Source organism: Syngnathus acus, chromosome 3 (genome assembly GCF_901709675.1).
Source record: "Syngnathus acus chromosome 3, fSynAcu1.2, whole genome shotgun sequence".
NCBI classification, from domain to species: Eukaryota; Metazoa; Chordata; class Actinopteri; order Syngnathiformes; family Syngnathidae; genus Syngnathus; species Syngnathus acus.
The window spans coordinates 424,398-450,219 of NC_051089.1; the positions used below are offsets into that span (position 1 = coordinate 424,398).

At 51.8% G+C, this 25,822-nt stretch overlaps 1 protein-coding gene across 2 annotated transcripts in view; it reads right to left on the reverse strand.

Annotated features, from left to right (window-relative positions):
* Positions 1 to 25,822, reverse strand: part of znf536 (zinc finger protein 536) — a 119,733-nt gene that overhangs the window by 20,423 nt on the left and 73,488 nt on the right. For both annotated transcript variants that reach the window (XM_037246957.1, XM_037246956.1), the window contains exons 6-7: positions 6,965 to 7,135; positions 362 to 1,879 (exon numbers count right to left, since the gene is read on the reverse strand). In XM_037246957.1, the coding sequence (XP_037102852.1) occupies positions 362 to 1,879; positions 6,965 to 7,135 (1,689 nt within the window). The remainder of the gene's footprint in view (positions 1 to 361; positions 1,880 to 6,964; positions 7,136 to 25,822) is intronic.

Below are 25,822 nucleotides of genomic sequence, written 5' to 3' on the forward strand. Positions count from 1 at the left end.
AGCAAATGCGGTACAGAGCTAGCATACATTGGAGCTAGCTGCAAAGCGCAAATTGCGGCCCAAACGCGACTTCCAATTTCACAAAGGAAGCTTTTTTTTTCCCGCAAGTACTATAAGCCATCATTGCACACTCAGTCAGAAGCTACGTGAGCGTTTTGAGGACTCTTCCGTAAGCCCCAACCGACGGCACGTGCTTCCCTTCCAACCTTTGCCTTCAAGTAGCATCGTTCCCGGCAAAAAAGCCACAGAAATTGAATTCCCTCCTTTGGCTCGGAATCGGGCCAATTTCCACTAGCGCCGGTCAATCGTGGCGCGGGACTTTGTGTTTTGTGAGGTGTGCGGGAAGAGGCCAAAAACTCACGGGACGCGTCGGGCCTCTTCACGCCGAAGGCCGCCGGCAAGTTGTCGCCTCCGTAGGCTCGAAGCACGGACACCATGCTCATCTGCTGCCCCGGCGGGGCTTCGGGCGGGAGGTTGGCGCCCTGCTGCCACGCCTTCTCCAGGGACGCCAGCTGCTTCTGCTTGGGCTGGAAAAGCGGCGGCGGCGTCACGGCCGAGGCCACCGAACCGTCTTGCGGTTGCTTATGGTGGTTCTCCAGGCGCCCCGGAGGCGGGCTGCCGTCTTCCTCTCGGCCCGCACGGTCATCCGGCTCCTCGTCCTCTTCGGCTTCCTCCCTCTCCCCCTGCTCCTCGTCGGAATGGCGTCGCCCGGATGGGAGAACCTCGTCGTCCGATTGGACCGGCTCCTCGTCGGGGTCCCCGCACGAGCCGACTCGGTCACCCCGAGCCGAAGACGCTCCTCCCAAGGCCAGTTCGGGGTCCCGCTCGGGGGCGGCCGCGTAGCCTCGGAGACCCGGAGCCGGCCCCCGGGGAGAGCTGTCGTACAAGCCGCCGAAGCGCCTGTAGAAGTCGCTCTGGAAGGGGTTGTAGGGCTGCTCCACGTGGTTGTTCCAGCCCATCTGGTTCCTCTCGCCGTCCCCGTCTCTGTCTGAGAGCAAAGTCTTGATGTCGGCCGAGCGATGGGCGGCGGGAGAAGCTTCCTTACACGTATCGGCGGCCCTCTGCGCTTGGGCCTGACCCAGATGGTTGGCCTGCAGGTGAAGGGCCATGAGCTCCAGCGATGCAGTGGAGAAGGAGCAGAAGAGGCAGCCGTGCCACGCCACGTTGTCGTGGATGGTGACCGAGGAGCCGGGGAGAGAAGCGGCTCCGGACTCCGGACTCCGGACCGACACCGACAGATCCAGTGGCTCAAACTGGTTCGAGCCGGGTTTTCCGGGCGCCGGATTCCGCTTGGCCTCGAGCGCGTCGTCTCGGTCCTGGTCGGCCAGGGCGGCGCGCTTGGCTCTGGGTTCGCCGTTATCATGGTAGGACTGGGTGGTTTGGATCTGGACTGGACTCTGGTTATCTTTGAGATCTTTCTTCAAGGAGCTGAGGACAAAGTTGTCCATGAAGGCCTGCAGGGAGCCTTGGAAGTGAACTCCGTTTCCCATCATGCTTTGGTAGGCCCGGCTCAGATCGGAGAAGCTGGCGGGACCGTCCGCCGGCGCCGCCGCCGGGCCGTCGTTGGCCTTGGTGTTGTCGGCCAGGGCGTCGAAATGGCGGTCCCCGCGTTCGCTGGGCGCCGTGACGCCGGCCCACTGATGCGGCAGCAAGGGCCCTGCCCTGAAGTCCAAGTTCGGGGGGAGGCCTTTAAAGACATTGCGCAGAACGTCGGGACGGGCAAAGACCTTGGCGTGGTCGTCCTTGTGCTCCGACGAGGGGGCGTGTCCGGCGGCCGAGCCGTTGTGGCGCTCGCGGTGGTGGCGCTCCAGGTGGTACTTGAGGCTGGCCGACTGGGTGCCGGCGTAGTCGCAATGAGGGCAGCGGTAGGGCTTCTCTCCTGAGGGAAAGAGCGCAAGAGCGAATCATTAACCTGATTATTAGCGGCTGGATATCTAAAAGCTATTTGCTGGAGCGAGCGGGAACGCCGACCCGAGGGTCATGTCGCCTCCCCGGAGGAGGAAAAGGAGGTCAGAGCGGCAAATGAAACGCATTTCATTAACAAAAAGACCACCCACCCGGTCGGCTTTGCCAAGCTTTGTTTCAATCCTGTAACCCCTTGGAAACATCAAAACACCTTCTTCCTGACCTGATCCCGGTCCTGGAAAGCCACACTCGACGGCGAGCCAAAGACTTGAGCCGAAGGTGTGACCCGGACCGAGAAGCAGGAGCATTTTGGTGGCACTAATCACAATGCCGAGTTTTCATCTCAACCCGTGCCAGCGTTTAAGAAAGGCTGCTCTCAAGACAAAGCAAGGCAGAAGAGCCGACGAAGGCCACTTTCGTACGAGTGCCGACAAAAGCGAGCGGCGTAAAGATAAACATCGAACCGCCCGCTGCCTCGTCAGCGCCGCACGCTCCATTTCACGTGCTCGCCGTCGGCGGAATTTGGCTCCATCCGGCCGAGCCGCGTCAGCCGGCGTCATCGAAAATAACGTACGCCGCGCTTTGCCATTTCTTTGCCCATCAAAGAACAGGAAACCAGGGCTGATTGATTTCGCCCAGTCCTGTGTTTTGGGGGGGGTGTTGAAAAATGGCTCAGCAACTGACACAACATTTTATTAGAACCGAACCCCCCAAAACGTGTCAAGAAGTCAGCCATTTTGGTTTGAAGCTGCCATTGGGGGAAAGACCGTAGGTTACACTTACTGACGTTGAAGCGGCTTTTTTTAAAAAAATTTAAACGCTAGCTACCTCAAGGCATCGCGCACGTGACCTCAGTGGGTGACGGCCACATCCAGAGCGCTCGCCAGCTCGCTCGTCGGACCCGCTTCTCTCGGACCTAGCCGGTGAACGAGTAGTGAGTCCACATTTATTTACGCCGCCGCCGCATATGCATATTCATGTCGCATCCAGGCTCTTGTTGTTAATGCCGGAAGACGATTGAGCGCGTGCGCGAGGCGGCGGCGGCGGCTTGCGTGCCAGGAGTGGATGTTCCACCGCGGCGATACACATCCTGCAAGCAATTATAAGAGGCTTGGAGTCACCGCCAGATTTAGCTTCATTAAACAATGAACGCAGAGAGGAAAAAATGCAAAGCTCCCCTCCTTCTTTTAAAGCAAAAGAAAAAAAAAAGTTCCAAAAGTGGGATTTGTGTGCGCGCGCGCGCGGCGGCGGATTGACGGGAATAAAAGCGAGCAGAGTGCACATTTCTAAACATACAATCATATAATGTTTAGAGTCGACACATGGAAACGCTTGCGCGCGGCTGGGGGGGAAAAAAGAGAGGCATTGTTACGCCAGGCTGCTTTGAATGATTTAAATCGGGCTGTGTAGTAAATCATGGATATAATTAGCAAATGGCATACTGCTCAAGTCGTTTATCATTATTTAGAGGGCACCATTCCAGAAAAAGACTGCGCAATCTGCAGACCTACTGCCGAGCCGTGGCATAAAGGCCCGCAAACAGCGACTCGATACAATATTGATACAGGCCGGCTGGCCGGCGGGCGGGCGGGCGGGCGGAGAATAGGAGCGGGCACAAAGGCAAATGGAGCCGAGCGAGAGAAAGAGCGACGCCCATTTGATCCATTTTCTTTTGACGCCGTCAAGCTCGCATTCGGCCCGCGCCTGAGCCCGCGCTGGATTTGGAGTCAAGCAGCAGAGATGAGCTTTTAACCCAATAAGTGCCGCCGCCGGTGCAGGCTCGCTGCTGATTGAATAAGGAAACGTCCCCCATGCAAATTACCATTCGCGATTCCTCTAACTGGACAAAATGATATTCCGCCGGCCAAATTAGACGCAAATTAGACTGATGTGATTCTCCCCCCCCCCCCCCCCCCCCCCCCTCATCCTCCTCTTAAGAGCTCGTTAATGTGCGCGGGGGCAAATCAAGACGAATGCCGGCGGAGCTGCGTCTAAATATGCCGAACGGAGAGGAAAACATTCGTTATGTTTATGGGACGGGCCGCCAGCCCGAGCGTCCTCCAGCTGTCCGTTAAGATGAACACTTGAACCCTCCACTAAGCCGTTTTTTTTATTTCCGAGCCATTTGACTTTGTTCAATGGGCGAGGATACGAAGAGAAACAATTGCCACCTAGCCTAAAATGACAGAGCCCAACAAATGGCGTCCAAAAATGTTCCATTGGCGATACCAACCAATTACTTTTCATTCGTTCGTTCATTCGTTCATTCATCGATTTATTTATTTCATTATTTATTTATTCATTCATTTTACCCGTTATTTTTTTGGTCTACTTATTGCAAGGTACTCGTCATCTAAAACATGACTATGACTCGACCAAAGTAGTTACTTGTTCAAGGTCACAAGGCTGGTCGGAACGGTCTTCTGTTGAGCCCTCTTGTACATGTTTGCCGTTTACATCACGGAGCACATGCACACGTTGTCTCTAAAATGTTCCGTCAATAAAATTGTGTTATCATCCAGACAGCTTCTTCAAATAGAGATACGATTTGCAATGGGCATAATGGAAGGAGCTGGGCCAGCCATTTGCAAAAGGCGTCTTGACGGCCGGCCGCTGCGACGACATCTGCTCCGTCATACGTCAAAGGGGGCTGGCGTGACATCTGGGGACTCGACTGTATCCTGCCTTGCAACATTACGCACAATTTACAGCTAAAGGTCATTATGTAGCCGTTAATCCACTTTTAATTGATATCGGCGCAAACAGCACAAGCTCCCCCGCCCCGGCCGCCCGACACATGATGCATTCGCCAGCCAGCGGGAAATCCATGCTCGGGAGTTAAAAATAGGACGGCGGAACTTTTTGTCGCGCGTTCCGAGATGAAAGCCGGCGGCGGCGGCGAGGTTGTTTGCCCTGGAAAACATCGCCGATCTTGGAAACACATCCTCCTCTTCCTCCTCTTGATCACCGTCTTCAATGGGCTCTTTTTCATTTGGCTTGTGGCTGCCGCACACACACACACACACACACACACACACACACACACACACACACGGACACACACACAAAGCCGCATACGCGCAAGGCAAAAGCTGCATTTTGCCACTAAACATGCCAGCACTTTTTTTCCTTGCAACAATATAGTTTTGGTGTCCCCACAAGTCTAAGTGTTGAGCAGATGAAGTTTTCATCCATCCCTCCCTCCCTCCCTCCCTCCGTTGAAATTGGCCTGGGGTATCATGGCGTTGCGGATGTGGCGGCTCACTTCTCTTCTTTTCTGGCTTTGGCTACGTGACATTGGCAATGAGACCCCGAGGCCACTTGGACTCGCTTTGGGTCGACAGCAGACTTGACATGTTGCCTTTCACTCCTTCCCCCCCAAAATTGTTTTCTCTGCTTTTTGGTCAGAAAGCGCTGTTTTGGGTGAAAGCGAGCCACTTTTGACTGCTGATCAATGAAGGACAGAAACAGCTCGAAAAGGAAAGTCCGACCGTTTTTGGGGTCGGTTCTCTACCTACATTGTCACAGAACAAAATATTTTGTGGGTCACAAAAGATCTGTTAAAACGCTCAGAAACGACTGGCCGCGTGAGGAACTTGGCAGTGATAAACAAGAAATGAGTACATTGACAAATTTGGACTGAAATCAGCATGACCTTATTCCAGTCCAAAATGAAACCAATATAAAGCAAACAGCAGAGAACTCAAATTGAAAAAAACAACAACAACACAAGAATCTGGACTTGATGATGTTTTCCTCTTGATGTAAAGGAAAATAGCATGTAGTTCTTTGTACACTGTGCCGGCGAGAGATCCAATAAATTGCTAAGCTACGCTAGCACTCAGTTGGAGAAGGGGGAGGAGCCTGAAGTGTGTCTTGATGACAAGGTTAAGGTAAGGTTAAGTGACACACTCTCACGCCAGCCTGCCTCAAGAAATTATTGTCACCGCACTGGACTTTTCTTTTCTTTTTTTTTAAATTCTTAATTATTATTCCCCCCCGCCCGCCCGACACACACCCACACACACACACACACACACACACCCACACACACACACACACAAACGCGCAGCTGCTTACTGCTAAATAGCGCCTTGTCCAGAAGGGGACAATCTGGCCCTCTAATTGCTGTCACTGAAGCCGGGATTCATTATGTGACTTTCCCATTAAAATGTGAGCATTAATTTGTATAATGAAATATCACCCTCCGCAGTGTGTTCATTAGCTCGCCGCTGTTAGCTACCTCCAAAAAACTGGGCTCCATTCCGCTAATGGATATTTGCCCACTCCCCGTTTGAGATGAAACGACGGCCGTAACGTTAGCTCTTGAGCGCTAAATTTCAGCTCACTTCATTTCTTTCAAGCGGCTGTTAGCGCCTCGTTAATCTCTCGCTCAAAGGCCCGGGAAAAGGAAAAGAGAGCGGCTCCGGATCCGCTCCTGGACCGGGGTCGCCGATGCCGCCATGATTGGAGGCCATCCATCACGCTGCTCACGTGTGCGCAAAAGCTACGCTGAGCCAAATCAACATGGACGCCGCCCGGGCACATTCAATTTGAATGGGGGACAAAAACGGCGGACGATGTGTAAAACATCAATTGACATTGAGGGAGGGGCGAGGAACATCAAAGATTCCAATGAAATCACGGATCATCTCAGGAGAAGGACTCGGTCGGACCAGGTTGCTTGTCCCGCCGTGACACCGGCGCCTCGTTGGAAGGGAAAGACGAGAATCAGGCCAACTTCACTTATACGCCGAGAGGCGAGGACGAGTTAATGAGGTCGCGGCGGACTAACAAGGAGCAACGCGAGTGCGCCGAGGCACCGCCCGCCCGCCCGCTCGCACGTTTGGGGAGCGTGCGACTCGGAAGCCGAGACCATCTGTGCGCTTGACATCTCCGGCCGCGTTTTCTGTCGCTCGGATCTCGACGGCGGCACCCAAGGATGTCAATGGAATGGAGCGGGAAAGCTCAAAAGTGGAAGGCGCCAAAAGGTTGCCCTCAAACTTCAAACCAAGCTGCAGGATCCACACTTTTTTTCCCCCTGATCAATTCTACTGACCTGTGTGTATGCGCAGGTGGACTTTGAGGTGATGCGAGGTGCGGAAGGACTTTCCACAGTAGGGGCAGTCTTTGGAGGCGGAGCCCAGCGAACGCTCGCGATGCTGCGACAGCGACGGCGGAGCGCTGACGGCCGCCTTGGCAGCTGACGAAGCCGCCTCTTCCCCGGCATCTGGAGACAGAAAAGGGGTGTAACATATCACGCTATAATCATAACGTCGTCATCATCATCATCATCGCGCTATCATCATAACCGTCATCGCCACATCTGGAGAGGAAAAAGCTTGCTTGGCAACGCAGGACTCGCTGCTCAGAACAGCCACGCACGCACAAATTGGATTTGAATGTTCTTATGACTCAAATGAAGCAATCATATTTGTCTCCATAGCTCTCATGTAGCATATTTACAAACATAATCTAGACAAAGTCACATAGGATATAAACGAATCCAACCGGAACGACTTGTAAGCAGGACATTCCATGTGCTTATGTTCATCCATTGTACCATGTTTATGTTCTATCTAATGGATCTGCAAGATAGGACACACACACACACACACACACACACATCTAATGTCCCCGATTTAAAGCATAATTAAGGATGGAAGAAAAACTTCTCCAAATTAAAATCCAATGCAAACGAGTCGAGCAAATTGGTGGCCATGTAAAATCTCATCCAACAAAATGGCGCACTTGAATGAAAAGCAGAGTCGCAGCATTAGCATGTAGCATCGTCAACGCTAAGCTGCGTCAGTGAACGCTTGTTCATTTAACGACGGTTCCTTTTTAATAATACGGCCGATGGAAAGTTTCCCTCTGCCACCGCCTTCCGTTTTTAGTCCCGCTCAAGATGAAGGAACAATGGCGACGAACTGAAATAGATTTGCCTGTGTCAGCACGACGGGATTTTTCTCCCTTGCGCCGCCAGCTGATTGTGACAGCTCGCTGTCACAGATATGACGGGGTGATAACGCTTTTGACCCCCCCCCACCCGCCGTTGAGAAAAAAAGAAAACGCAGAAAATCGATGACGCCGGCGCTTTAGTGCGACGCCGCGTCTGTTATCAACGCAATCGCCTCCGACGGCGTTGACAGCGGCAGGCATCGTGCGAGCGAGGTGAGGGCGAGCGGCGTTACGCCGGCCGGCCGGCCGGCCGGCCGCCTCTGATGCGCTGACACTCGGCGAAGCTGGGAGCCCGGAAAACACGCGTCGAGTCGCTCAATTAAAAATACCCACAAACGGGCTTGACGGATGGGACGGCTTGAGCGTCAAAAGCGTCCTTGACAAGTCATGTGACATGAAAACCTCATTTCAACATCTGGGACAAATTGATGGCGATTAACGGCAGACAGACGAGCCCAGCGCAAATCATCCGTGGTGGAAACTCGTCCGCACCTTCACGAGTCATGACACAAAGACTGGAGGCCCCGTCTCGGTTCCACCAAACGTGGGTCGTCCCAAATTCAAAAAAGCGTTTGAGATGATTTGATCAAAGATGGCTGCCACGACCGTCGCACAATGAGGTTTTTTTTTTTTCCTGCACGTGCCTCACGCTCGCTCGCTCGCTCGCTCGCTCGCCGGTCGACAAAATGGAAAGAGTCAAGTCAGCGGGTCACACACAATAACACGCCAGAACATTCGGCAGTCGGTGCAAAAGGAAGCGGAGGAAAGAAGAGCAGTGCTTTGAACAAATAAAAAGGCTGCATCTGGCTCCTCCAAAATTTGCCAAAAGGATATAATTAGCTTTGAATTCTCAAGTCAAGCAAAAAATAAATAAATCTGCAAAATTGCTGCCTGGGAGAGCGCGTTGGCCTCTGCCGCAGTTCACACAGAGCCCAGCAGGTGAGCGGCAGGTGTTCAACAACAACAACAACAACAACAACAACAACAACAACAACAACAACACGTCGAGAACAGAATTGCCACGTTGAGCCACGGGCCGGCCGCTTTTTGTCTTGATGGGGCAAAAAAAACCCAAAAAAGCACAAGTGACAAAAGCGGACTTGGCGGGCGGGACGCATGCGCCGCCGCCGCGCACAGACCTTGGCGGTTAAAAAGCACCAAACACATGGAGACGACGGGCGGCCCAACTGGATGGAGATGCCAGGAACCCCCCTCGAGGGCGCGCACCATACTGTGGCCCCATCGTGCCGTCTCACAAACATATTTCCAGCGGTCGCCGCCACACATCTACACATCGGCTTTTGGCACGCGCCTACCCGGGCGCTCGCTCGCTCGCTCGCTCGCTCGCCGTTGCGGCGGCAGACACTCGCCCACCTGCCCCGCGCAGATGGAGGCCAGATTAAAAAATCCAAAACATGCCACCAGCCAGGCTGCGCAAACACATGCTCCAGTGTGAACGGAGGAAGACCGTGTCCTGGATTTGTACACTGCTGCCTTGACTTGAAGGGGAGCCCCACATTTTCTCCACATCTCATCTGCGCGCCCACTCATCTAGTAAACACGCCATTCGCGTTTGTGAAATACGAGTATGGCAGAAAAATTCACCTGTTTGGATCCGTGACATCACACTTGCCAGGTCACAACCGTCACGCATCCATCCGAATTGTCATGTCATGCTAACAGCTAACGTTGACATGTTTTGCCCGACTCCAATGATAAAGACAGTATGCAACAATATGGATCACTTTTCCACAAGCTGTCTGATTTAACAGGAAACTCACGCACGCACGCATGCAAGGAAAGGCGTGCGCACGCACGCGTGTGTGCGTGCATGGTGCGTGCTGGCCTATAGGTAGCGACGTGCGCGTGTCTTTAATCAGTCGACCGATCCGTCTCTTTTAATGTGGCCGCTCCAATTACTGTAAAAGTCACGGCGCGGCGCAGAACCACAAATATTGACACTTTATTGCACAACACATTTATGACATTTTGAAGGTCACCTCGTATATTAGGCCCCGTCGCTCACACGCCGTCGGTCGGTCGGCCGGACCAGGCATCTTCCGGCGATATCGATCCTCCCGCTTTTTCCCGTTTCTCGTCTATGCAAAGCGAGCGAGCTGTCGGAGGCGTTAACGCGCGCTGCACGGCGCTGTGCGGCTCGGCTCGTTAAAGGTCGACCGACGTCTGGCGCGCCCGGCTTTAATCGCGCGCTCATCAGATAAGACGTGTTTGGACGGCCATTCAAAATGTTGACTGACTGTCTGATTAGCGGCGCGCAAATACGCCAAAGAGCAACACCATTTCAAATAGCAGTCAAGCCGACGGCGCGCCTTTGTGTTGGGCCTGAAATTGATCTTTGTTAAGGTTTTCAAAATGCAAAGAAAAACCAAGACAGAAAAAACATTTTGGCCCTTTCCATAATGTAAACAATAGGTGTCAGGCTACTTTAGCTACCGTGTCCCGCCCGCCTGCGCTAGCTAGCTTCGCTCATTAGCCGACGCGCTGATATGACACGTCCGGTCGTATCGCCGAAGCGACACGGATGTTTCCATTCGCAATCCGGACGTCTCGGATCGGAATCCGCTCGGACGCAACGATGATGACAAAGAGATGCCTGTAGATGGCAGCGTTGCGCCACTTGACAGGCCAAAGTGCTTTGTGTCCTACTTTGTTCTCATCGATACCTGTACAATGTTGGAAAAGTTGAACGTACGATTGAGCGCATCTTTCGTACTGACGCTGGAATAAATGATAGCTTTGTGCAAATTTGATGGCTCGTCTGACATTTGTTCTTTCAATCCTACGCGTGTATTCTCACACTTAGATTCCAAATACATGAATGGATCTTTAAAGGCAACATTCTTTTATTCCATCAATGTTCAAATGCGATGAATTTATCATCTGAGTGTGTGTGGAAGGCACGGAGGAGCGAGAGAGAGAGAGAGAGAGAGAGAGAGAGAGGCATGTTTAATTCAAGTGTATCTGATCTGAGAGCAGCTCCTCTCCCCTCTGCCTTTACTGGTGTCACGGCGGCGTAATGGAACATGCCAGAACAAAGGCTCCCGGATCAGATTGGAGCAGAGTTGAACGGGCCATCTGGGAGGCAGGCTGAGTATCAGTCACTCCGCCGGCTGTCGGCCGCACTTCCCCTCCGAGTGCGCGGCTGCGTGCGTGCGTGCGAGTGCGCGATTGCGCGTGTGAGACGCCTCCTCCCCGAGAACGCCCGCCCGCGCAGGGACAGCAGGGCATCCTGCATGACTGACTGACAAATATATAAATTGATGGAGAGCCGCCACTGTGCGGGTGCGTGCGTGCCGAGCAACCACACCTAACCCCCATTAAAAGAGAGAAAGGAAAAAAGACGCCTCATCATGGTGACACGCCACCCCAACAAGAGCAGGAAATATGACTTTTGAGAGTGTCTGTTCCGATATGAATGGTAAAATTGGACACCATTTTGAATTCACGCTGGCAAATGATACCACAATGCGCCGTTTAATATGTTCAACTGGATTTGAGTTCAAAATGGCCTTATTTGGGAGACGGCACGCTATAAAAGCGGAAACAATTGAAGCGTTTCTGTCGTTCGACACGCTCGCTTGCGTAAATACGCAAAGACGCTCGCAAAGACGCTGCGGCGATATCGCTCAATGGATGCCCGCAAAGGACACACTTTTCGATTGTCTGCATGTGCTGCTGCGCCATTTGTGTCCAACATTCGTCTTTGTCACTAACGTCGGCCGCGATGCCACGTGACGGGTCCTTTCGTTCAGCTCTCGGTCAAGAACGTCAACATTTGCGTGTCAAAGGAGAGAACGATTGTGCCGTAACGGCGTCCTCTCCCGCCCTGAACCCGGCCGGAGCGCCTACGATGGCCGTCGTATCACTTTCAGGAAATCGACGTGTCGTAAACAAACAAAAAAAGACGACTAAAATGTTTGCGTGCTTCTTGCCAGTCCATTATTCTAATGCATCATGTGATCGGCCGGCCCCAAAATTGGAGAGGGGAGGGGGCGGCTGATGTGGGGCAGAAATGAGGAGGGGGTGGGGGTGGCAGCTAAAATGTGATGACATCATTTGAAAGGCATTAGGCTTTTAAAAATGGGCCCGCCGGGACTTTCTTTCCTTACGCCGGAGCAACACAACACCATCCGGCCTCACGCGTGCGCACGCACGCACGCACGCACGCACGCACGCGGACGGGCTTCTTTTGATTTGGAGCGCTGCCAGCCACGGCTGTGCGGTCGGTGTGCAAGTTAATCAATTTGAGGTTTGGTTACACTGCTGACGCCGACATTCCCGCCGATGTGCGCGCACGGAATTTATTAAGCAAACAACAATTATCATTAAACGCCGCCGCATTAGTTGCACGTTTACTAGCTGACAGGGAAGTCTTCGGCAGGCAGGCAGGCAGGCAGGCACGGCTTTGCACCTTTGCCGCTTGTCGGAATGTGGCGGCAGCAAAACGCCATGGCGCTCAAATCCACAATTTGCTACCATTGACGTCCGTGTTTCTTTTCGAAGCGCTGCATCTTTTGACTCAAGCTGTCATTGATGATGTCTTTGCAATCCACCAGAGGGATCTGCGCGCCCAAGCACCGTTTTGCAAAAAAAGACAAAAAGAAATCCTTCAGTTGCCAATGTCGCAACGGAAGGTTCTTGCCATGAACGGTTAACAAGAGCGCAACGGGAACGTGCCGAACGAGGACACGGTGTCCCCTCGTGCATCTTCCCGTTGGTGACGCCATCCATTAACGTCAAAAGTTCCAGGAGTCGGTGTCAAGCTGCAGATGTTTATTCACTTTTTTTAATCTGTAATTTGCCGCCGCGGGGGATGTGACAAGTCTCGGAGGTATCGCGACAACTAGAAGGCAGACAAGAAGAAAAGAAGAAGTGGAGTGGGGGGGCTTCCAAATTTCACACGGCGGGCGGCTGACGTCCATTTGCCGCCGCCGCCGCTTTCCGTTTGACCTCGCGGGAAGACAGCCAAGACTGGCATCAAAACTACTACTAGAACAAAAAGAGAAGTGAGCAAATAAATGGAAATAAAGGCACGTTGTTGTTTTGTGCGAGATGAAAACAGAACGCTGGCGCGGCGGTAAACAGGGGCACCAGATGTTCTTTGATGTTAATAATGGCATTTATTATTAATATTAATTAGACCGCACTCAGCAATACATTTGGGCCATTTCCAAGTCAATTAAGCAAAATGGCATTCGGGAGATGTTGAGACGACATTTTAAGGCAGGTGTTCGCCCCCCCACCACCACCACGCAGCCCCCCCGCCCCCGCCCTTAATAAAACATTTTTGCAGCTCGTGAAAAACGACCCATTTTGAGGCGCACTTGATTTGTGTTGCCTTTGTTTGCTCTTCCCTTTGCCCGCCGCAATCTCCAAAAGCGCCACGTGGTTCATTCCAAACGGATGTCACATTATCGCCACGTTCCACAAAAGTGGAGCTACTCCTTTTCACATAGGGTGGATATAAAAAGTCTACACACCCGGTTCAGATATATATATAGAAATAAAAAAAAACATTTCCACCATTAACGTGGATCAATTGAACTTGGTTTTGAAGCTTTTCGAGAGGGCGAGCCAATGTGGCTGCAAAAGTGTGCACCCCCTCTTATAAGATGGCTGTCCATTTGGCTTAATGCTAACACACAATGCCATAGAGGCGCTAACAAATAGCATTAGCGCTCCAGTGCGGTTCTAAACATTGAAGCACAAACTTGACTGCAGTCTTGTTTTCTGTGGCTCTCTTAGGTATGAATAAAACGCAAAATGAGAGCCACTTTAGGACCATAAATCTGAGCACCTGTAGGCTATTTTTTTGGCTTTGCGGTGTGTTTTTCTTCCTCGGTGGCGCACATGAACAATGTGCGAGTTCATTTGTCAGCGATTCGGACACCTCGGCCGGTGCGGCACGGCGCTACGTTTTCCGTGGCGGGAAATTAATGAAGGAGCCTTCGCTCGACGACAAACGCGCACCTGTGCCACCGAGATGCTAATCACAAACATTTATATTTATTAGCCGGAGCCGCAACAGCGTGACAAAAGAACACATTTTTGTTGAAAAGCAATGTGATGAAAGACACACACACACTTCTGGTGTTGTGGAACGTGTTTTGGATGGAGCTGCTGCTGCTGCTTCACATATTTTGACACTTGTATGAGCCACGTGAGGCACGTATTGCGAGTTTTGTCGTTCGCTTGACTCTTACTGTTGTACGTATTCAAAGAGGAGCTCGACACCAATGAAGAGATGAATTCTTCAAATGTTGCATTCTATAATTATCAGATGAAATGAGAAATACGGTGTACAATAACAGTAACTGGAGCCAAACATATTTTCAAATAAGGAGAAATTATGAAATTATTATTAAGTACAAATGCTAAAATGCAACATGTATCTCAGATAATAATAATAATTGAAATGAATAAATATAGGATATTTCCACTAAAATGAAAAAATATTGATTACTTGCATTGAGTGCCAGCATAGTTGCACATTCAAAAATACTCGATGTTTTTGAGTTCAAAGAAATGCATGCATCAATTGAAAAGCATAAAAACAAATCTCAAATTGAATCTGCAAACGTTATGAATTTGATCCACTTCATCACCACTCCAATTGGCATATATTATGGATCCCCATTCCTTCTTCCCTTCTATTGGAGGTGTTTCAAGCCCTGAGCACCCCCAGCGCCTCCCCCCCTCCCCTCCCCACCAGAAGGTGTCTCTCCCGACCGACCAAGGCGAGGAAGAAGGGGAGCGCTGCCGTAAGTTTCTCCCTGGCACCGACCCACCTTTGTTTCCCCGCCGCCTTCGCCGACACTCTTTCAGGCTTCAAAGAGCAGTGGGAGTGCACACGCACACACTGACACACACGCACACGCACACACACATGCGCACTCCAACCTGACATCTCACTAACTTTATCACTGGCGCATGATGATCTGTGGCCCTGTGGAGAGGCTGTGGATTATACTTGTGTGTGTGTGTGTGTGTGCGCGTGTGTGTGTCCGCCACTGTTTGCATGTACGCGGATGGAGGCAGATGGGAGCAGAAGTGTTTCTTTTTGAGGACGTCAAGGCAAGATCAATTGCTAATGTGTTTTTACACACATGCGCGCACGCACGCGCGCACACACACACACACACACGCACACGCATGCACATTCATCACGCCGCCCTCTCGGTCTGTGTTGGCAGCAGGTTGTGTGGTTAGCGTGAGTGAGGGATGACGAGGTGTCGTCTCCCGTTCGCCTTTGGCTGGATGTGCATGCGCGGAAGGAAAAAGGAAGGAGAGAAGAGGAAAGGCAAAGGAAGTCCATGCATGCCATTGGAGAAAAGGCCCTTGAGCTCGCTCGCAGTCGAGTTCCTTCCCTGATCTTTCCCCATTGACCCCAGCACCCAACTTGGCCCCTACACGCGCCACATGACACAATGAAGGCACGTGATCAACGGGTGCGGGAGATCGATCAAGATGTCACGTTTGCTTGCTACATGGCCGCATGCAGCGGGGAGGGGGGGCACGTGCGGCATGGCCAGGCAGTAAATCCAAGGACGCGTCGCTTCTCCTCTTCTATGAACTTGTCCAATGTCTTGGAAAATGAAATCCAAAGATTTATATGGCAAACACACACAAATGGCGGGTGTTGAGCAGACAAGAAATCCAGGCATGAAAAGCGGCAAGTGTGTTGCCTTGAGGGCAGCGCCATTGAGACCTCAGCCAAGGCAAGATCCTCAACTAAATGGACTGGGTTCTTCCTCAGTACAAAAAAAATAAAAAATCCAAGCAATCCAAAAGCAAATTTGCGCCACCAGCAAAGACGTGTGCATTGGTGCCGAGGCCGAGCGACCCGCTCGGCGTTTGGGAAAAATCAAAAGCGTCTTTGATTGAGCAAACACCACTTTGGCAATCTTCACCAAAAAAGAATCTGCAAAGCCAAACGGGGGACTTTTTGACAATCAACAATCTTTAACCACGTCATTTCCTACAACAGGTTTGTGTGCTGTGATTGTCTCAATGCGACAAAGGTCATTTGCCAGCAGCTCACCCCCTCTTCCTCCTCCTCCTCCTCCTCCTCCTCCTTTTTTTTTGATGCTATAAAGTGTTTGGAAAACAACAAGCGAGGTCTTGCTGGCATGCTGAGGAAACGCTTCAACCCTGCAGGCCTGCCTTCAGCCATTGTGTGACACACACACACACGCACACACACGCATGCAGGCACACACACACACACACACACACACACACACACACACACACACGCACGCACGCAGAGTCTGCCCATTAAAGAGCACGCTCTGTCCCACACGCATCATTTTAATTTGTTATGAAGGTCATTGACAGCAAGTAATAATCACCATTGGGGATCTAACAATTTGCCATTTCTGAACATTGAGGCGCTGATGACTCAACTATTAATAGACTGCCCCTTCTTACCCGCTGCCCACCCAACACGCACACACACACCCCCACCCACACGCACACGCACACACACACACGTGCGCGCTGTCCTCTTAAATAATTAGAAACCATTAACCTTATTTTTTCGCTGCCCCCCACACACACGCACGCACGCACGCGCACACACACACACACACACACACACACACACACACACACACACACACACACACACACACACACACACACACACACACACACACACGATCACATCTTAAATTTTAAGGTTTATTCGTTTGTCACTGAAATGAATTGGACATTCTTTGCCAACAAGAATGGTAATGTTTTTATAGTTGAGGAAAGGAAGAGTTCAAGCGGAACTTTTTCTCAATTGGGTAAAATGACTTTTCAAGTTAAAACCGTTTTTTTCAGTTATTATACGTATACCGAGTAATTAAGAGGCCAATTATGAAAAAAAAAGCATCTATGACAACGGCAAGGAATATTGGGCTCCAAGAAAAAAAAAAAATGCAGACGCCAAATTCCACAACGACACTAGTTTTGTTTTTTTCAGCTTCAAGGTACTTATTTTGGATTCAGGGTACTCTACGTCAATATAAAGTTAGCAATTTTTGAAAAAAATAATTCCAACTATTGAAAGATGTTGCAAACAAAAGAGTCAAATGTGACCAAAAGTCCAACACTTACACAGTTATGAACTTGCATTCAAATAGTTTTAAGAAATTGTTCGAAAACTTTTCGAAAACAACTTGACGTTCCGTTCAAGCGTTGAGCTGCCATCCAAACCCATTTGAAATTTCTCGCCACAACTGAATGAAGCAAATGTCCTTTTGGACCAACATTCTCATCGTGATGCTCTTCTATTTCATGTGCAGTTCAGCCACATGCCCAGCAGGGTGCGCGTGGGCGCATTTATCAGTTGCTCACTTTCAAGTGATTTGAATGAAAACGAGCGAAAACAACAATGGCAAAGAAACTCATTTAGCGTCACCCCGAGCAAACAAATACGTCTCGGAGCTTAAACTCTTATTTTTAGCCCACATTTGTTCTTTTTTTGAAGAGATCGTCAGCCAGCGTTTGTCAGACGCCTTTATCTGAGCTCAACAACTAATTACAAATGAAGACGCACGCGCGCGCACGCACGCACGCGCCCACGACGACGCTCTCCCGCCTGGGTCCTGCGTGGGGCGACGTCTGTCAAGTCTGGACAATTTATTTCAAGGCTTTTTGGGATGTTTTTTGCCTTGTCAACAAATGTTTCGTGGCAGGGATCAAACGTTTGTGTCTTTGGAAGACAACTGAGGCTATTCAAATCCAATCGATTCAATTTCAGCCTGCTGTTGGTGTTGTCTCGTCACCTCACCGACGTTTGCTCGTCGTGGCCGACGGAGCAATGGGGCGTTGGCGCTCCACTCCAGTTACTTGACCTATAAAGTTCATTGATCCACCTGCTCAATTGATACTTGAAGCTGCTTTCTTTCTTTCTTTGTGCTCTCAGACCGCCGCCACTTAGCTTCCTGCTGGGAAAATCACCTTTGATTCGCTGCTGCCTGCTAGCCGGGCCGGCCGGCCGGCCGGCCACCTCGCGATCTATTCGTCCCTGCGTGTGAGGCCCCAGACCCCTCCACCTTGACGGAGGCTTAACTGCCTAAATGGGTCATTAAACGCCACTAACTGGGGCCAGCCCCCAACCAGATGTGTTACCAGTCAGATGGTCTTCTCTTACGTGAGCGATAGTGAGAAGCTCACAGCGAATATTAGCGGTGTCTGATAGCGGCGGCTAGCAAGGAGCCCGGGACGACTTTTCGCTTTTATTTTTGGGCAGGCAAACGCGTCCAACGCTGCATCTTCGTTGAGCTTGACATCACTTTTTGAAAGAGAGAATTGCTCATCTTCATTGAAGCAAACACATTTTGGATTTCATTTTGAGGGCTGTTCTTTCCGTTTGTTGACAGGCACACAAAAAGGAATCCGATTTCAATATTAAATGTCGTCCCGGGCAGACTAAACGATCGGAAAGAATTTCGGGAGGTCTCTTTGTCTCGGTGACTTTTTCCGCCGAGCCGCAAAAGGCCAAACGTTTGCTACTAGAGCAAACAATTCAAATGTTAGCCTGCACACAATCTTCGATTTGTCCTTTAGCCGGCCGGATGCTAAAGAACACACGCGCACAGACGCGCGCGCGTGTTTAGCTCCAAGACAAGGGTCTGCGGTAACCATTTTTGGAAATAATAATTGAGTCTGCATGGAACTGAACAAGTTCTTGCCAAGATCAAAAAGAACGTACAACCTGTCGTGGCATTTTCAAAGGTGGAAACGCTTGGAAAGTCTGCAATCCTGGAGTGAACCTAATCCTTTTTCTTTTTATTTTGATAACGACGGAAAGGTCGAGATAGGCGTCGCCAGGCTGAAGTTCATGATGCCAATCCAGTTTTGAGTTTGAAGAGCATTTTCGAATCATATGAAAAGTGCACCTAACGTGGATTGACAAAAACATTTGTCTCCGTGAAGTCATTCCTTTGAATGGGATCCAATTCTTTTGGCTTTTTTTTAATCCCCCAGAAAACTCCAAATCAAGGAGTTGCTAGCCTTTGTTTTGCGTCTTATTAGTGAGCGGCGGCGGCGTCGGCGGCGGTGCCCACTTGTTGCCCGCCCTTCTATTATCTCTGCCTCCTCCTCACGGCTGCTTTTGTTCTTTTCCCAGAATAAGATAAATGAAGGAGGAACGTTTGTTGCACCTGTATCCCCCCCCTTCCGACTCCTCGCACCCCTTCCTCGCCGATAAGGGATTTCATTAACGCGAGAACGTGGGCCCTGAAAGAAAACATAATTGCTCGGCTGTTGTTGTCCTCTCCGCCGCCGCCGCCCTAATTTCCTCCTCGCCTTACTCTCGACTGTTAAGTGATCATTATATCAACACCGGGGGAGGGGGCCAAGGGTAAAGTATTGACAAAGTGCGGTCACGTTGGCGGGAGGGGCAAAAGACTCCAAATCAAAAATAAAAGCAAGGAGACGGGAGGCGGGCTAATGGAGCGACGGCAAGGACGCGAGGCCATATGATCAATGGGGAAAAGATGGTAGCGCTAATCATTTCAACCGATGATGGACACGAGTGTGTCAAAGATACATAATGTGACCCACTTGCCATTTACACAGCATCGCACCTGAAAGGCGGCCCGGCCCGGCCCGACATAATAGACACTTTCAAATGTCAGCACGCAGAGTAAGTAAGAGAGACGGCTTGACCGGCGGAATCTTAATTAGACTTCCTGGACCGAGCTCGCTCGCCCGCCGCCGTCTGCCACCTGCACGCGTGTTGAGCTGATGGGAACGCACACAAACGGGCTCATTTGAATGCGCTCGTACATTTTGTGACACGTCTCTGAAGTGCGCACTTGATGGCTTTCCTCAAATCACACGTACACACAAAATGGAGGAGGAGGCGCACACACTCCCCTCCCCTGCAAAAGGAGCGCAACGCTAACTTTGACTTTTTAAGACTTGACTGGAGCCATTTTAGATTCATATGAAATCAGGCTCTTTGGGATTTACCTGTCTACCTCTCTATATTCATAATCAGAATGGACACATTTTGGTCGACAACAAAGACATTTGTCGAACTCGTTTGGATTCTTCACTAAGCCAATGTAGATACTATTTGGGATGGAGTGTTTGTTTGAAAAGGCGGCGTTTTGGACTTCTCCAAAGGCTTCCTAGGGGCTGGCCATTTGAACGGGCGGGCGGGCGGGCGGGCTGGCTTTTCCCCAAGCATCTGAGACACCTTAAGGTCTTGAGTGAACGTTGGAGCAGGGAAGCTGCGACAATTTGGAGTCGCTTTCAATGAAGGAAATGAAACCATTTGTTTGGAGGACCCTTTCACACCATTGTGTTTCTGCAGCTGCACACTTTTCATCTGTCTTCATATCCTGAGCCCGCATTCTCAGGCATTCCAACATCGCTGCAATTAACACACACACACACACACACAAGCGCCCGCCTGCCCGCCTGCCCTCATTCAAGCTTCATTTCACGGCTCCAGCTGACCAGGGTCCGGGTGCATCCCGTGGCCGTGGCCGTTCGCGGTGGTAGAGCGAGCGAGCGAGCGCGCTGTTTGGGATTTACCTATCTATCTCGCAGCAGACCTGGCCGTTGAGCCGCAGCCAGCGCCGCAAGATTGTGTTAATTAATCTGCCATTGTGCGCGAGGGGAACAGCTGCACGGGCTCGTGCGGCGGCGCTGTCAAAGCAAAACAATGCCGTGTTAAGCTTCCCGCCGCCGCCGCCGCATCTTCCGTTACAAAGGAGCCGGCGCAACGGGGCTAAATTCACAAGTCCACAGATCAATTTTTACCAGCACTAATGTCTGACCTTTAAAGCGAAAAGAGGCTTGGCTCTCTTTTTTTTCTTTTTTATGGTGTGACATGCTTCATTTAGGATTGAAATATGCTCAGATATGTGATAGCTCGGATTGAGTCCAAATCCCCCCCCATCTTCCTCCCCCTTTCATCCTGGAAGACAAACCCAGTCATGTGATGTGATGTGACGGAGGCACGGAGCGAGGGAGGGAGGGAGGGAGGTAGGGAGGGACATTAGCACACAGTCAGCGGCTGATGCCGAAAAGAAAACAATTAGCAGGACGACAGAAATCCATCCTTCTGGATGGCAATTACGGAAACAATGTGACTTTCTTGAATTTCCCTCGAGGTCACTGCCATGGAAGAGAGAGAGAGAGAATATGTGTTGATGGACACCTGAAACTATGATATGCTAAGATGTTTCAGATGTTAAGATTTCAAAAGACGTGAAAATGGACAGACGGCTCGGCGCAGTGATGCGGTAAAGGAGTTGAGCCCAAAGGTCGTTTACAATGCCTGTTCCTGCACCATCACAAAAAAAAAAATCACCATGTCGATGGGAAGATGGACCATGTCATTCAAGATTTGAATTCACCTTCATCCTTGCTCATCCCAAAACGGCAACACGGCTTGCCCGCCCCCGTTGCCACGCCGCCCCTGGCGAAAGGCACGGCCTTGCTGCACGCTTGGCATCCGGCGAAAGATGCTGATGCACCCGCGAAGGAAAAAAGAAGAAAAGACGAGGGGGGGGGGGGACGACAAAAAAACAGAAAATCATCAAGATGCCTGGCGCTCGTCGAGGCCTTCTGTCGCACGGAAGGGACTCCAAGAGCCCGCTGAGTGCGCGGGAAGACGGGCGAGGTGGGAGAAAAGCGCCTCACATGCACGCCACGCCACGCCACGGGCTTTTGACTTTTCAACACGAGCCAGAAAGAAAGCAAGAAGAACGTTAAAATGGGCGTCTCGGGACGGGAAGAGACGATGGGATGGCAATGACGTGACCAAGCCGGCGATACCGTCTGCTAGCAGACAAGGGAAAGGACAATATGGAAATGGGATGAGCAGAAGCCACCAAAGGAAGGCCAAAACAAGTTTGCCATCCATCGGCGGCCAGGAAGGCCCCAAACTTGAGCCACCGGAGAACCAGCTTTGCAGATGGCCGTGACGCGTCTTCACCTGTCCAACCACCAGGCGTCAGCCGGCGCCAGGCTGAGCGAGGAGAGCCCGGCCGACATTCTAATGTCGTCATCTTCCCGGGCGCCGCCGCTTTCATGTATAGCAAGGACTCCGCCGATGTTGCGCCGGGATCTCACTTTGCATGGTAATTGTTTGGCAAAATTGTCACCGGCGTAAATCAACGTATAGAAAATGGAAGGACGGATGAACTTTTTCCTTCCTTCCTTCCTTCCTTCCTTCCTTCCTTCCTTCCTTCCTTCCTTCCTTCCTTCCTTCCTTCCTTCCTGCTTCCCTCCCTCCCTCCCTCCCTTCCTTCCTTCCTTCCTTCCTTCCTTCCTTCCTTCCTTCCTTCCTTCCTTCCTTCCTTCCTTCCTTCCTTCCTTCCTTCCTTCCTTCCTTCCTTCCTCCCTCCCTCCCTTCCTTCCTCCCGCCTTTTTGGGCCTGGTACAAAAATGCCGATCATGGAAATAGATCCCATTGACAAGTTGCCACATTGCCAACTGTGAGCAGCTTGCAGCCTGGTGAACGTAATCCAGAAACGTCCTCCAAAAAGTTCCCCGACGCAAAACTTTTCCTCATCCTCTCTCGGCGAGCCAGGAACACGGAGGAGCCGGAGGGAGAAGAGACAAAAGGAGCGAGGACAAATCCCACCTTGTCAAGACACAGCAAAACAGGCGGGATTGAGGATCACAACTTGAGGATTGAGCGAGACATCCTCCTCATCCTCAGCCTCACCCTCAGCCTGGTCCTCATCCCCGTGTCCAATAGGGAATAGCTTCTGCTTACCGTCCTGCAGCGGCCCGATTACACCTCACCTGGCAGCGCCGGCTCATTTCTTAAGACCAAGGACGGACGGCAGGAATGAGGAGCGCCGCTAGGGACCAGACTCTTTGGGATAAAGCTCAAGTCCTCGGGAAGGAGATGGCTGGATGGAAGCCACGAGAGCAACAAAGGCTTTGCTTATCAGAGCAGCAAGCGGCCAAAGCGTAGACCACAAGAAAGAGAGCGTGCCCTGTTGGGAGGTGTTTTCTGCTTTTCATGGGAAAGTTGAAGGCCACGTGCGGGAACGGCCCAGGAAGTTGGAGACGCTCGATCGGCGGTGCCGATGCAAAGGACCCTATGCGGCTAGCAACCAGCCCGTCCGTCCGTCCGTCCACACGCTCGCTCCCCTTGGCTAATTTGCACAAAAACATTGGCCAATCACCAGCAGTGCCGTGCAGTGCCGTGCAGTGCCGTGCAGTGCCGTGCAGTGCCGTGCAGTGCCGAGCACGCTCCCCCCCCCCATGCAAAAGCTAAAAAGCAAAGAAACAAAAAAGGTGTCAAGCGTCCAAATGGCAATTGCAGCGCATGTTGCAAAACAAATACTTAGCTTTGTCACCGCGTCAAGCGAGACAACGCGATTGGCGCCGCGCTGTCTGGAGCGAGCGGCTTAAGAGCAGATCTGGAGGCGGGAACGCGCAGACTCAGCCCCGCAGCCGTGGCGGATTCAAGATAGTCCGGCAAAAGCGCATTCTGCACGCGCCGCCTTGCCAGCGCTCGGCGATGGTGTTTAAGTGGCGACAAGCTGGCCGCCCGACATTTGTATTTTCTACATCTATCTGGGGGAAACGATGACACATCCTCCCTCCCTCCCTCCCTCCCTCAGTCCGTCCGTCCGTCCGTCCGTCCGGAGCTTGTAAATGAATTCAGCTCGGGAGCTAATTAATCCACAAAGGTTTCATGTCTTAATCCCCAAAGTCAAGAAGGTCATTGTCCTCACAAATGAGGTCAGTGTGGAAATAAAGAGCACAACATGGCGCGAGGAGATGATCTGCGCCACTTGACAAGGAAGGATCACAATTTCTCATCACAGCGAGTCCCTACGCAGACAGCAGCCGACACCGCGTCGGCACTTTCGGCCGCACGGCTAATGACCCGGGTCGGCTCGGCCCGCACATGGGAGATGAAGCCCGCCTTAGATCTGACAAAACAAGTGCCAGAATGTCAGGCATGTCACTTGGCAGCAGAGTCCTTCTTGGGACCGGGCTCGGCGTCATCTTTCAACGGTCCGTGACGACTGTCAATAGGGCAAGTCGGACCTCCGTGTGTCACCATGACCAAAGCTGACGCACGGGCGCCCACGCCGCGGCCAAGACTGACCAACGCAACGCTCAAGAAAGCGTCCCCAAGTCATCCAATGGAAATGGCGGCACAGCCAATGGCGGCACGGCCAATGGGGGGTGGGCGGGCGGGCCAGCCGCCGCGTGGCCAACATGACACGATCAACAGCTTGCATGCCGCAGTCTTCCCAAGGGGTCACATGTTGGATGACGCTAGAACCTTCCGCATCATCTGTCCTTCAAGCGAAGGTTCTCGAAGCCTTTTATCGGCACAGAATGTTCCGGAACAAGCCGGACCGCCCGCTGCGCATCGTGAATGGCAGCCACTGCGCATACGTAATATGCCGGATCACCGTTAAAGGACAATCAGCGTCGATTGGCTTTGAAAGGAATCGTGGTCCCGCCGGCTAGCGAGTCATTTGAGACCATACGGAGCGGCGTCGGAGCGGCTCGTGAAAAAAGAAGAAAAATGCAACGCGGCGGAATGAGTCACGTGTCTTCCCATTTCCTTGGTCCAAAGTGAGAACAAAAAATAAGAAACAAAAACTTTGTGGTTTCGTTTCTGATGGGATTTCAAAGAATATGGCAGACTCAAAAGGTACACAGATTGACCGTGCAGCGTGTGGGTCGGTACCTTCCGCACCAAACGGACGCATTTGTCATGCTAGGCACGGCCCTGGAGGAGCGAGCGAGCGAGCGGCAGACTGAAACACGATGACAGTCGTCTTGTTTGCACACCGGAACGTGTTGGCAGATCGGAAGCTTGGGCCCCCCCGGGAGCAAACCAGACAAGCGGGCTTTGTGCTCTATCTGTTAGCGCCCGTGCTACACCTGCTCGCCTAATCCCGGCAGGCCGCCTTATGGCGCTCAATTGCCGGTTTGTCGGCATTACGGCGACGCCGGCGCGCAAAGCTCACGAACAAGCCCCCCCCCCCCCCCCGCTCATCTTGCCTCGGGAAGAGCGATGGATTGCAGCGGTGACGGCGAGCGACAGCGATCCCACAAATCAACAACCTGCAGCGGCGGCGGCGGCTATTAAAGGCGAGGCGAGGCGGCGGCGGTTTGGGGGGACGCTAACTTTAATGGCCCTACTGGGTTTTTAATGAGCGCTGCGCCCCAAACAAAATGAGCTAATTAGTGTTAGCATCCATATATCACAGCCATCACCGGAGATATCATATACAAAGCGTTGGTGGCTGGCGCCTCGTTAGATGGCACAAGCCCACCTTTTCCAGGGGTCGCTCCGTGCCGGTGTGACCATTTTCATTCTGGCCTTTTATTCTCTCAACATTTTCTTGTTGAAAAAAGGAGAAGCATCCGAGCTGTTAATTGGCCCAATGTAAATGCTTTGGCCTATAATGGAAGGCACCCTGGGTGACATAAGCGCCATTCCTGGCGGAAACGTTTTCCCAGGCAGGCAGGCAGGCAGGCAGGCAGGCATGCAGGCCGTGCCCTGCCCCGCCCCGCCGGTGAGCGAGCTCGCGCAGCGATTATGTCGCTACTGGTTTAAGTGGGAGATAACGGGAGCGGGACTGGAGGCAATAACGCGGCGTTTGCGTTACCTGTTGTTTGTCACGCCGCCTCGCCGTGACCACGTTGCCCCTCCGCCAGCCCCCGCTTTATTCCTTGCACTAAGCCTATTATAAAATCAATAAACAATTGAGCTCCCCCCCCCCAACCCCTCCCCTCGTAGTCCTTTGAAATCTCCTCTGCAGATCCTCTGAGGCGAAGCAACGGGGATGGGAGGGGGGCAAAAGTCAAGCCGAGTGACTTTTGAACCAACTTCAGCCCCCTTGCGTCGCCACGGTAACTGGCGAGATTAAAAGCAGATCAGAAGCGTCGCCCTCTGATCAATTAATCTTGATCGAGTTATCCCGCCAATCAACGTCAG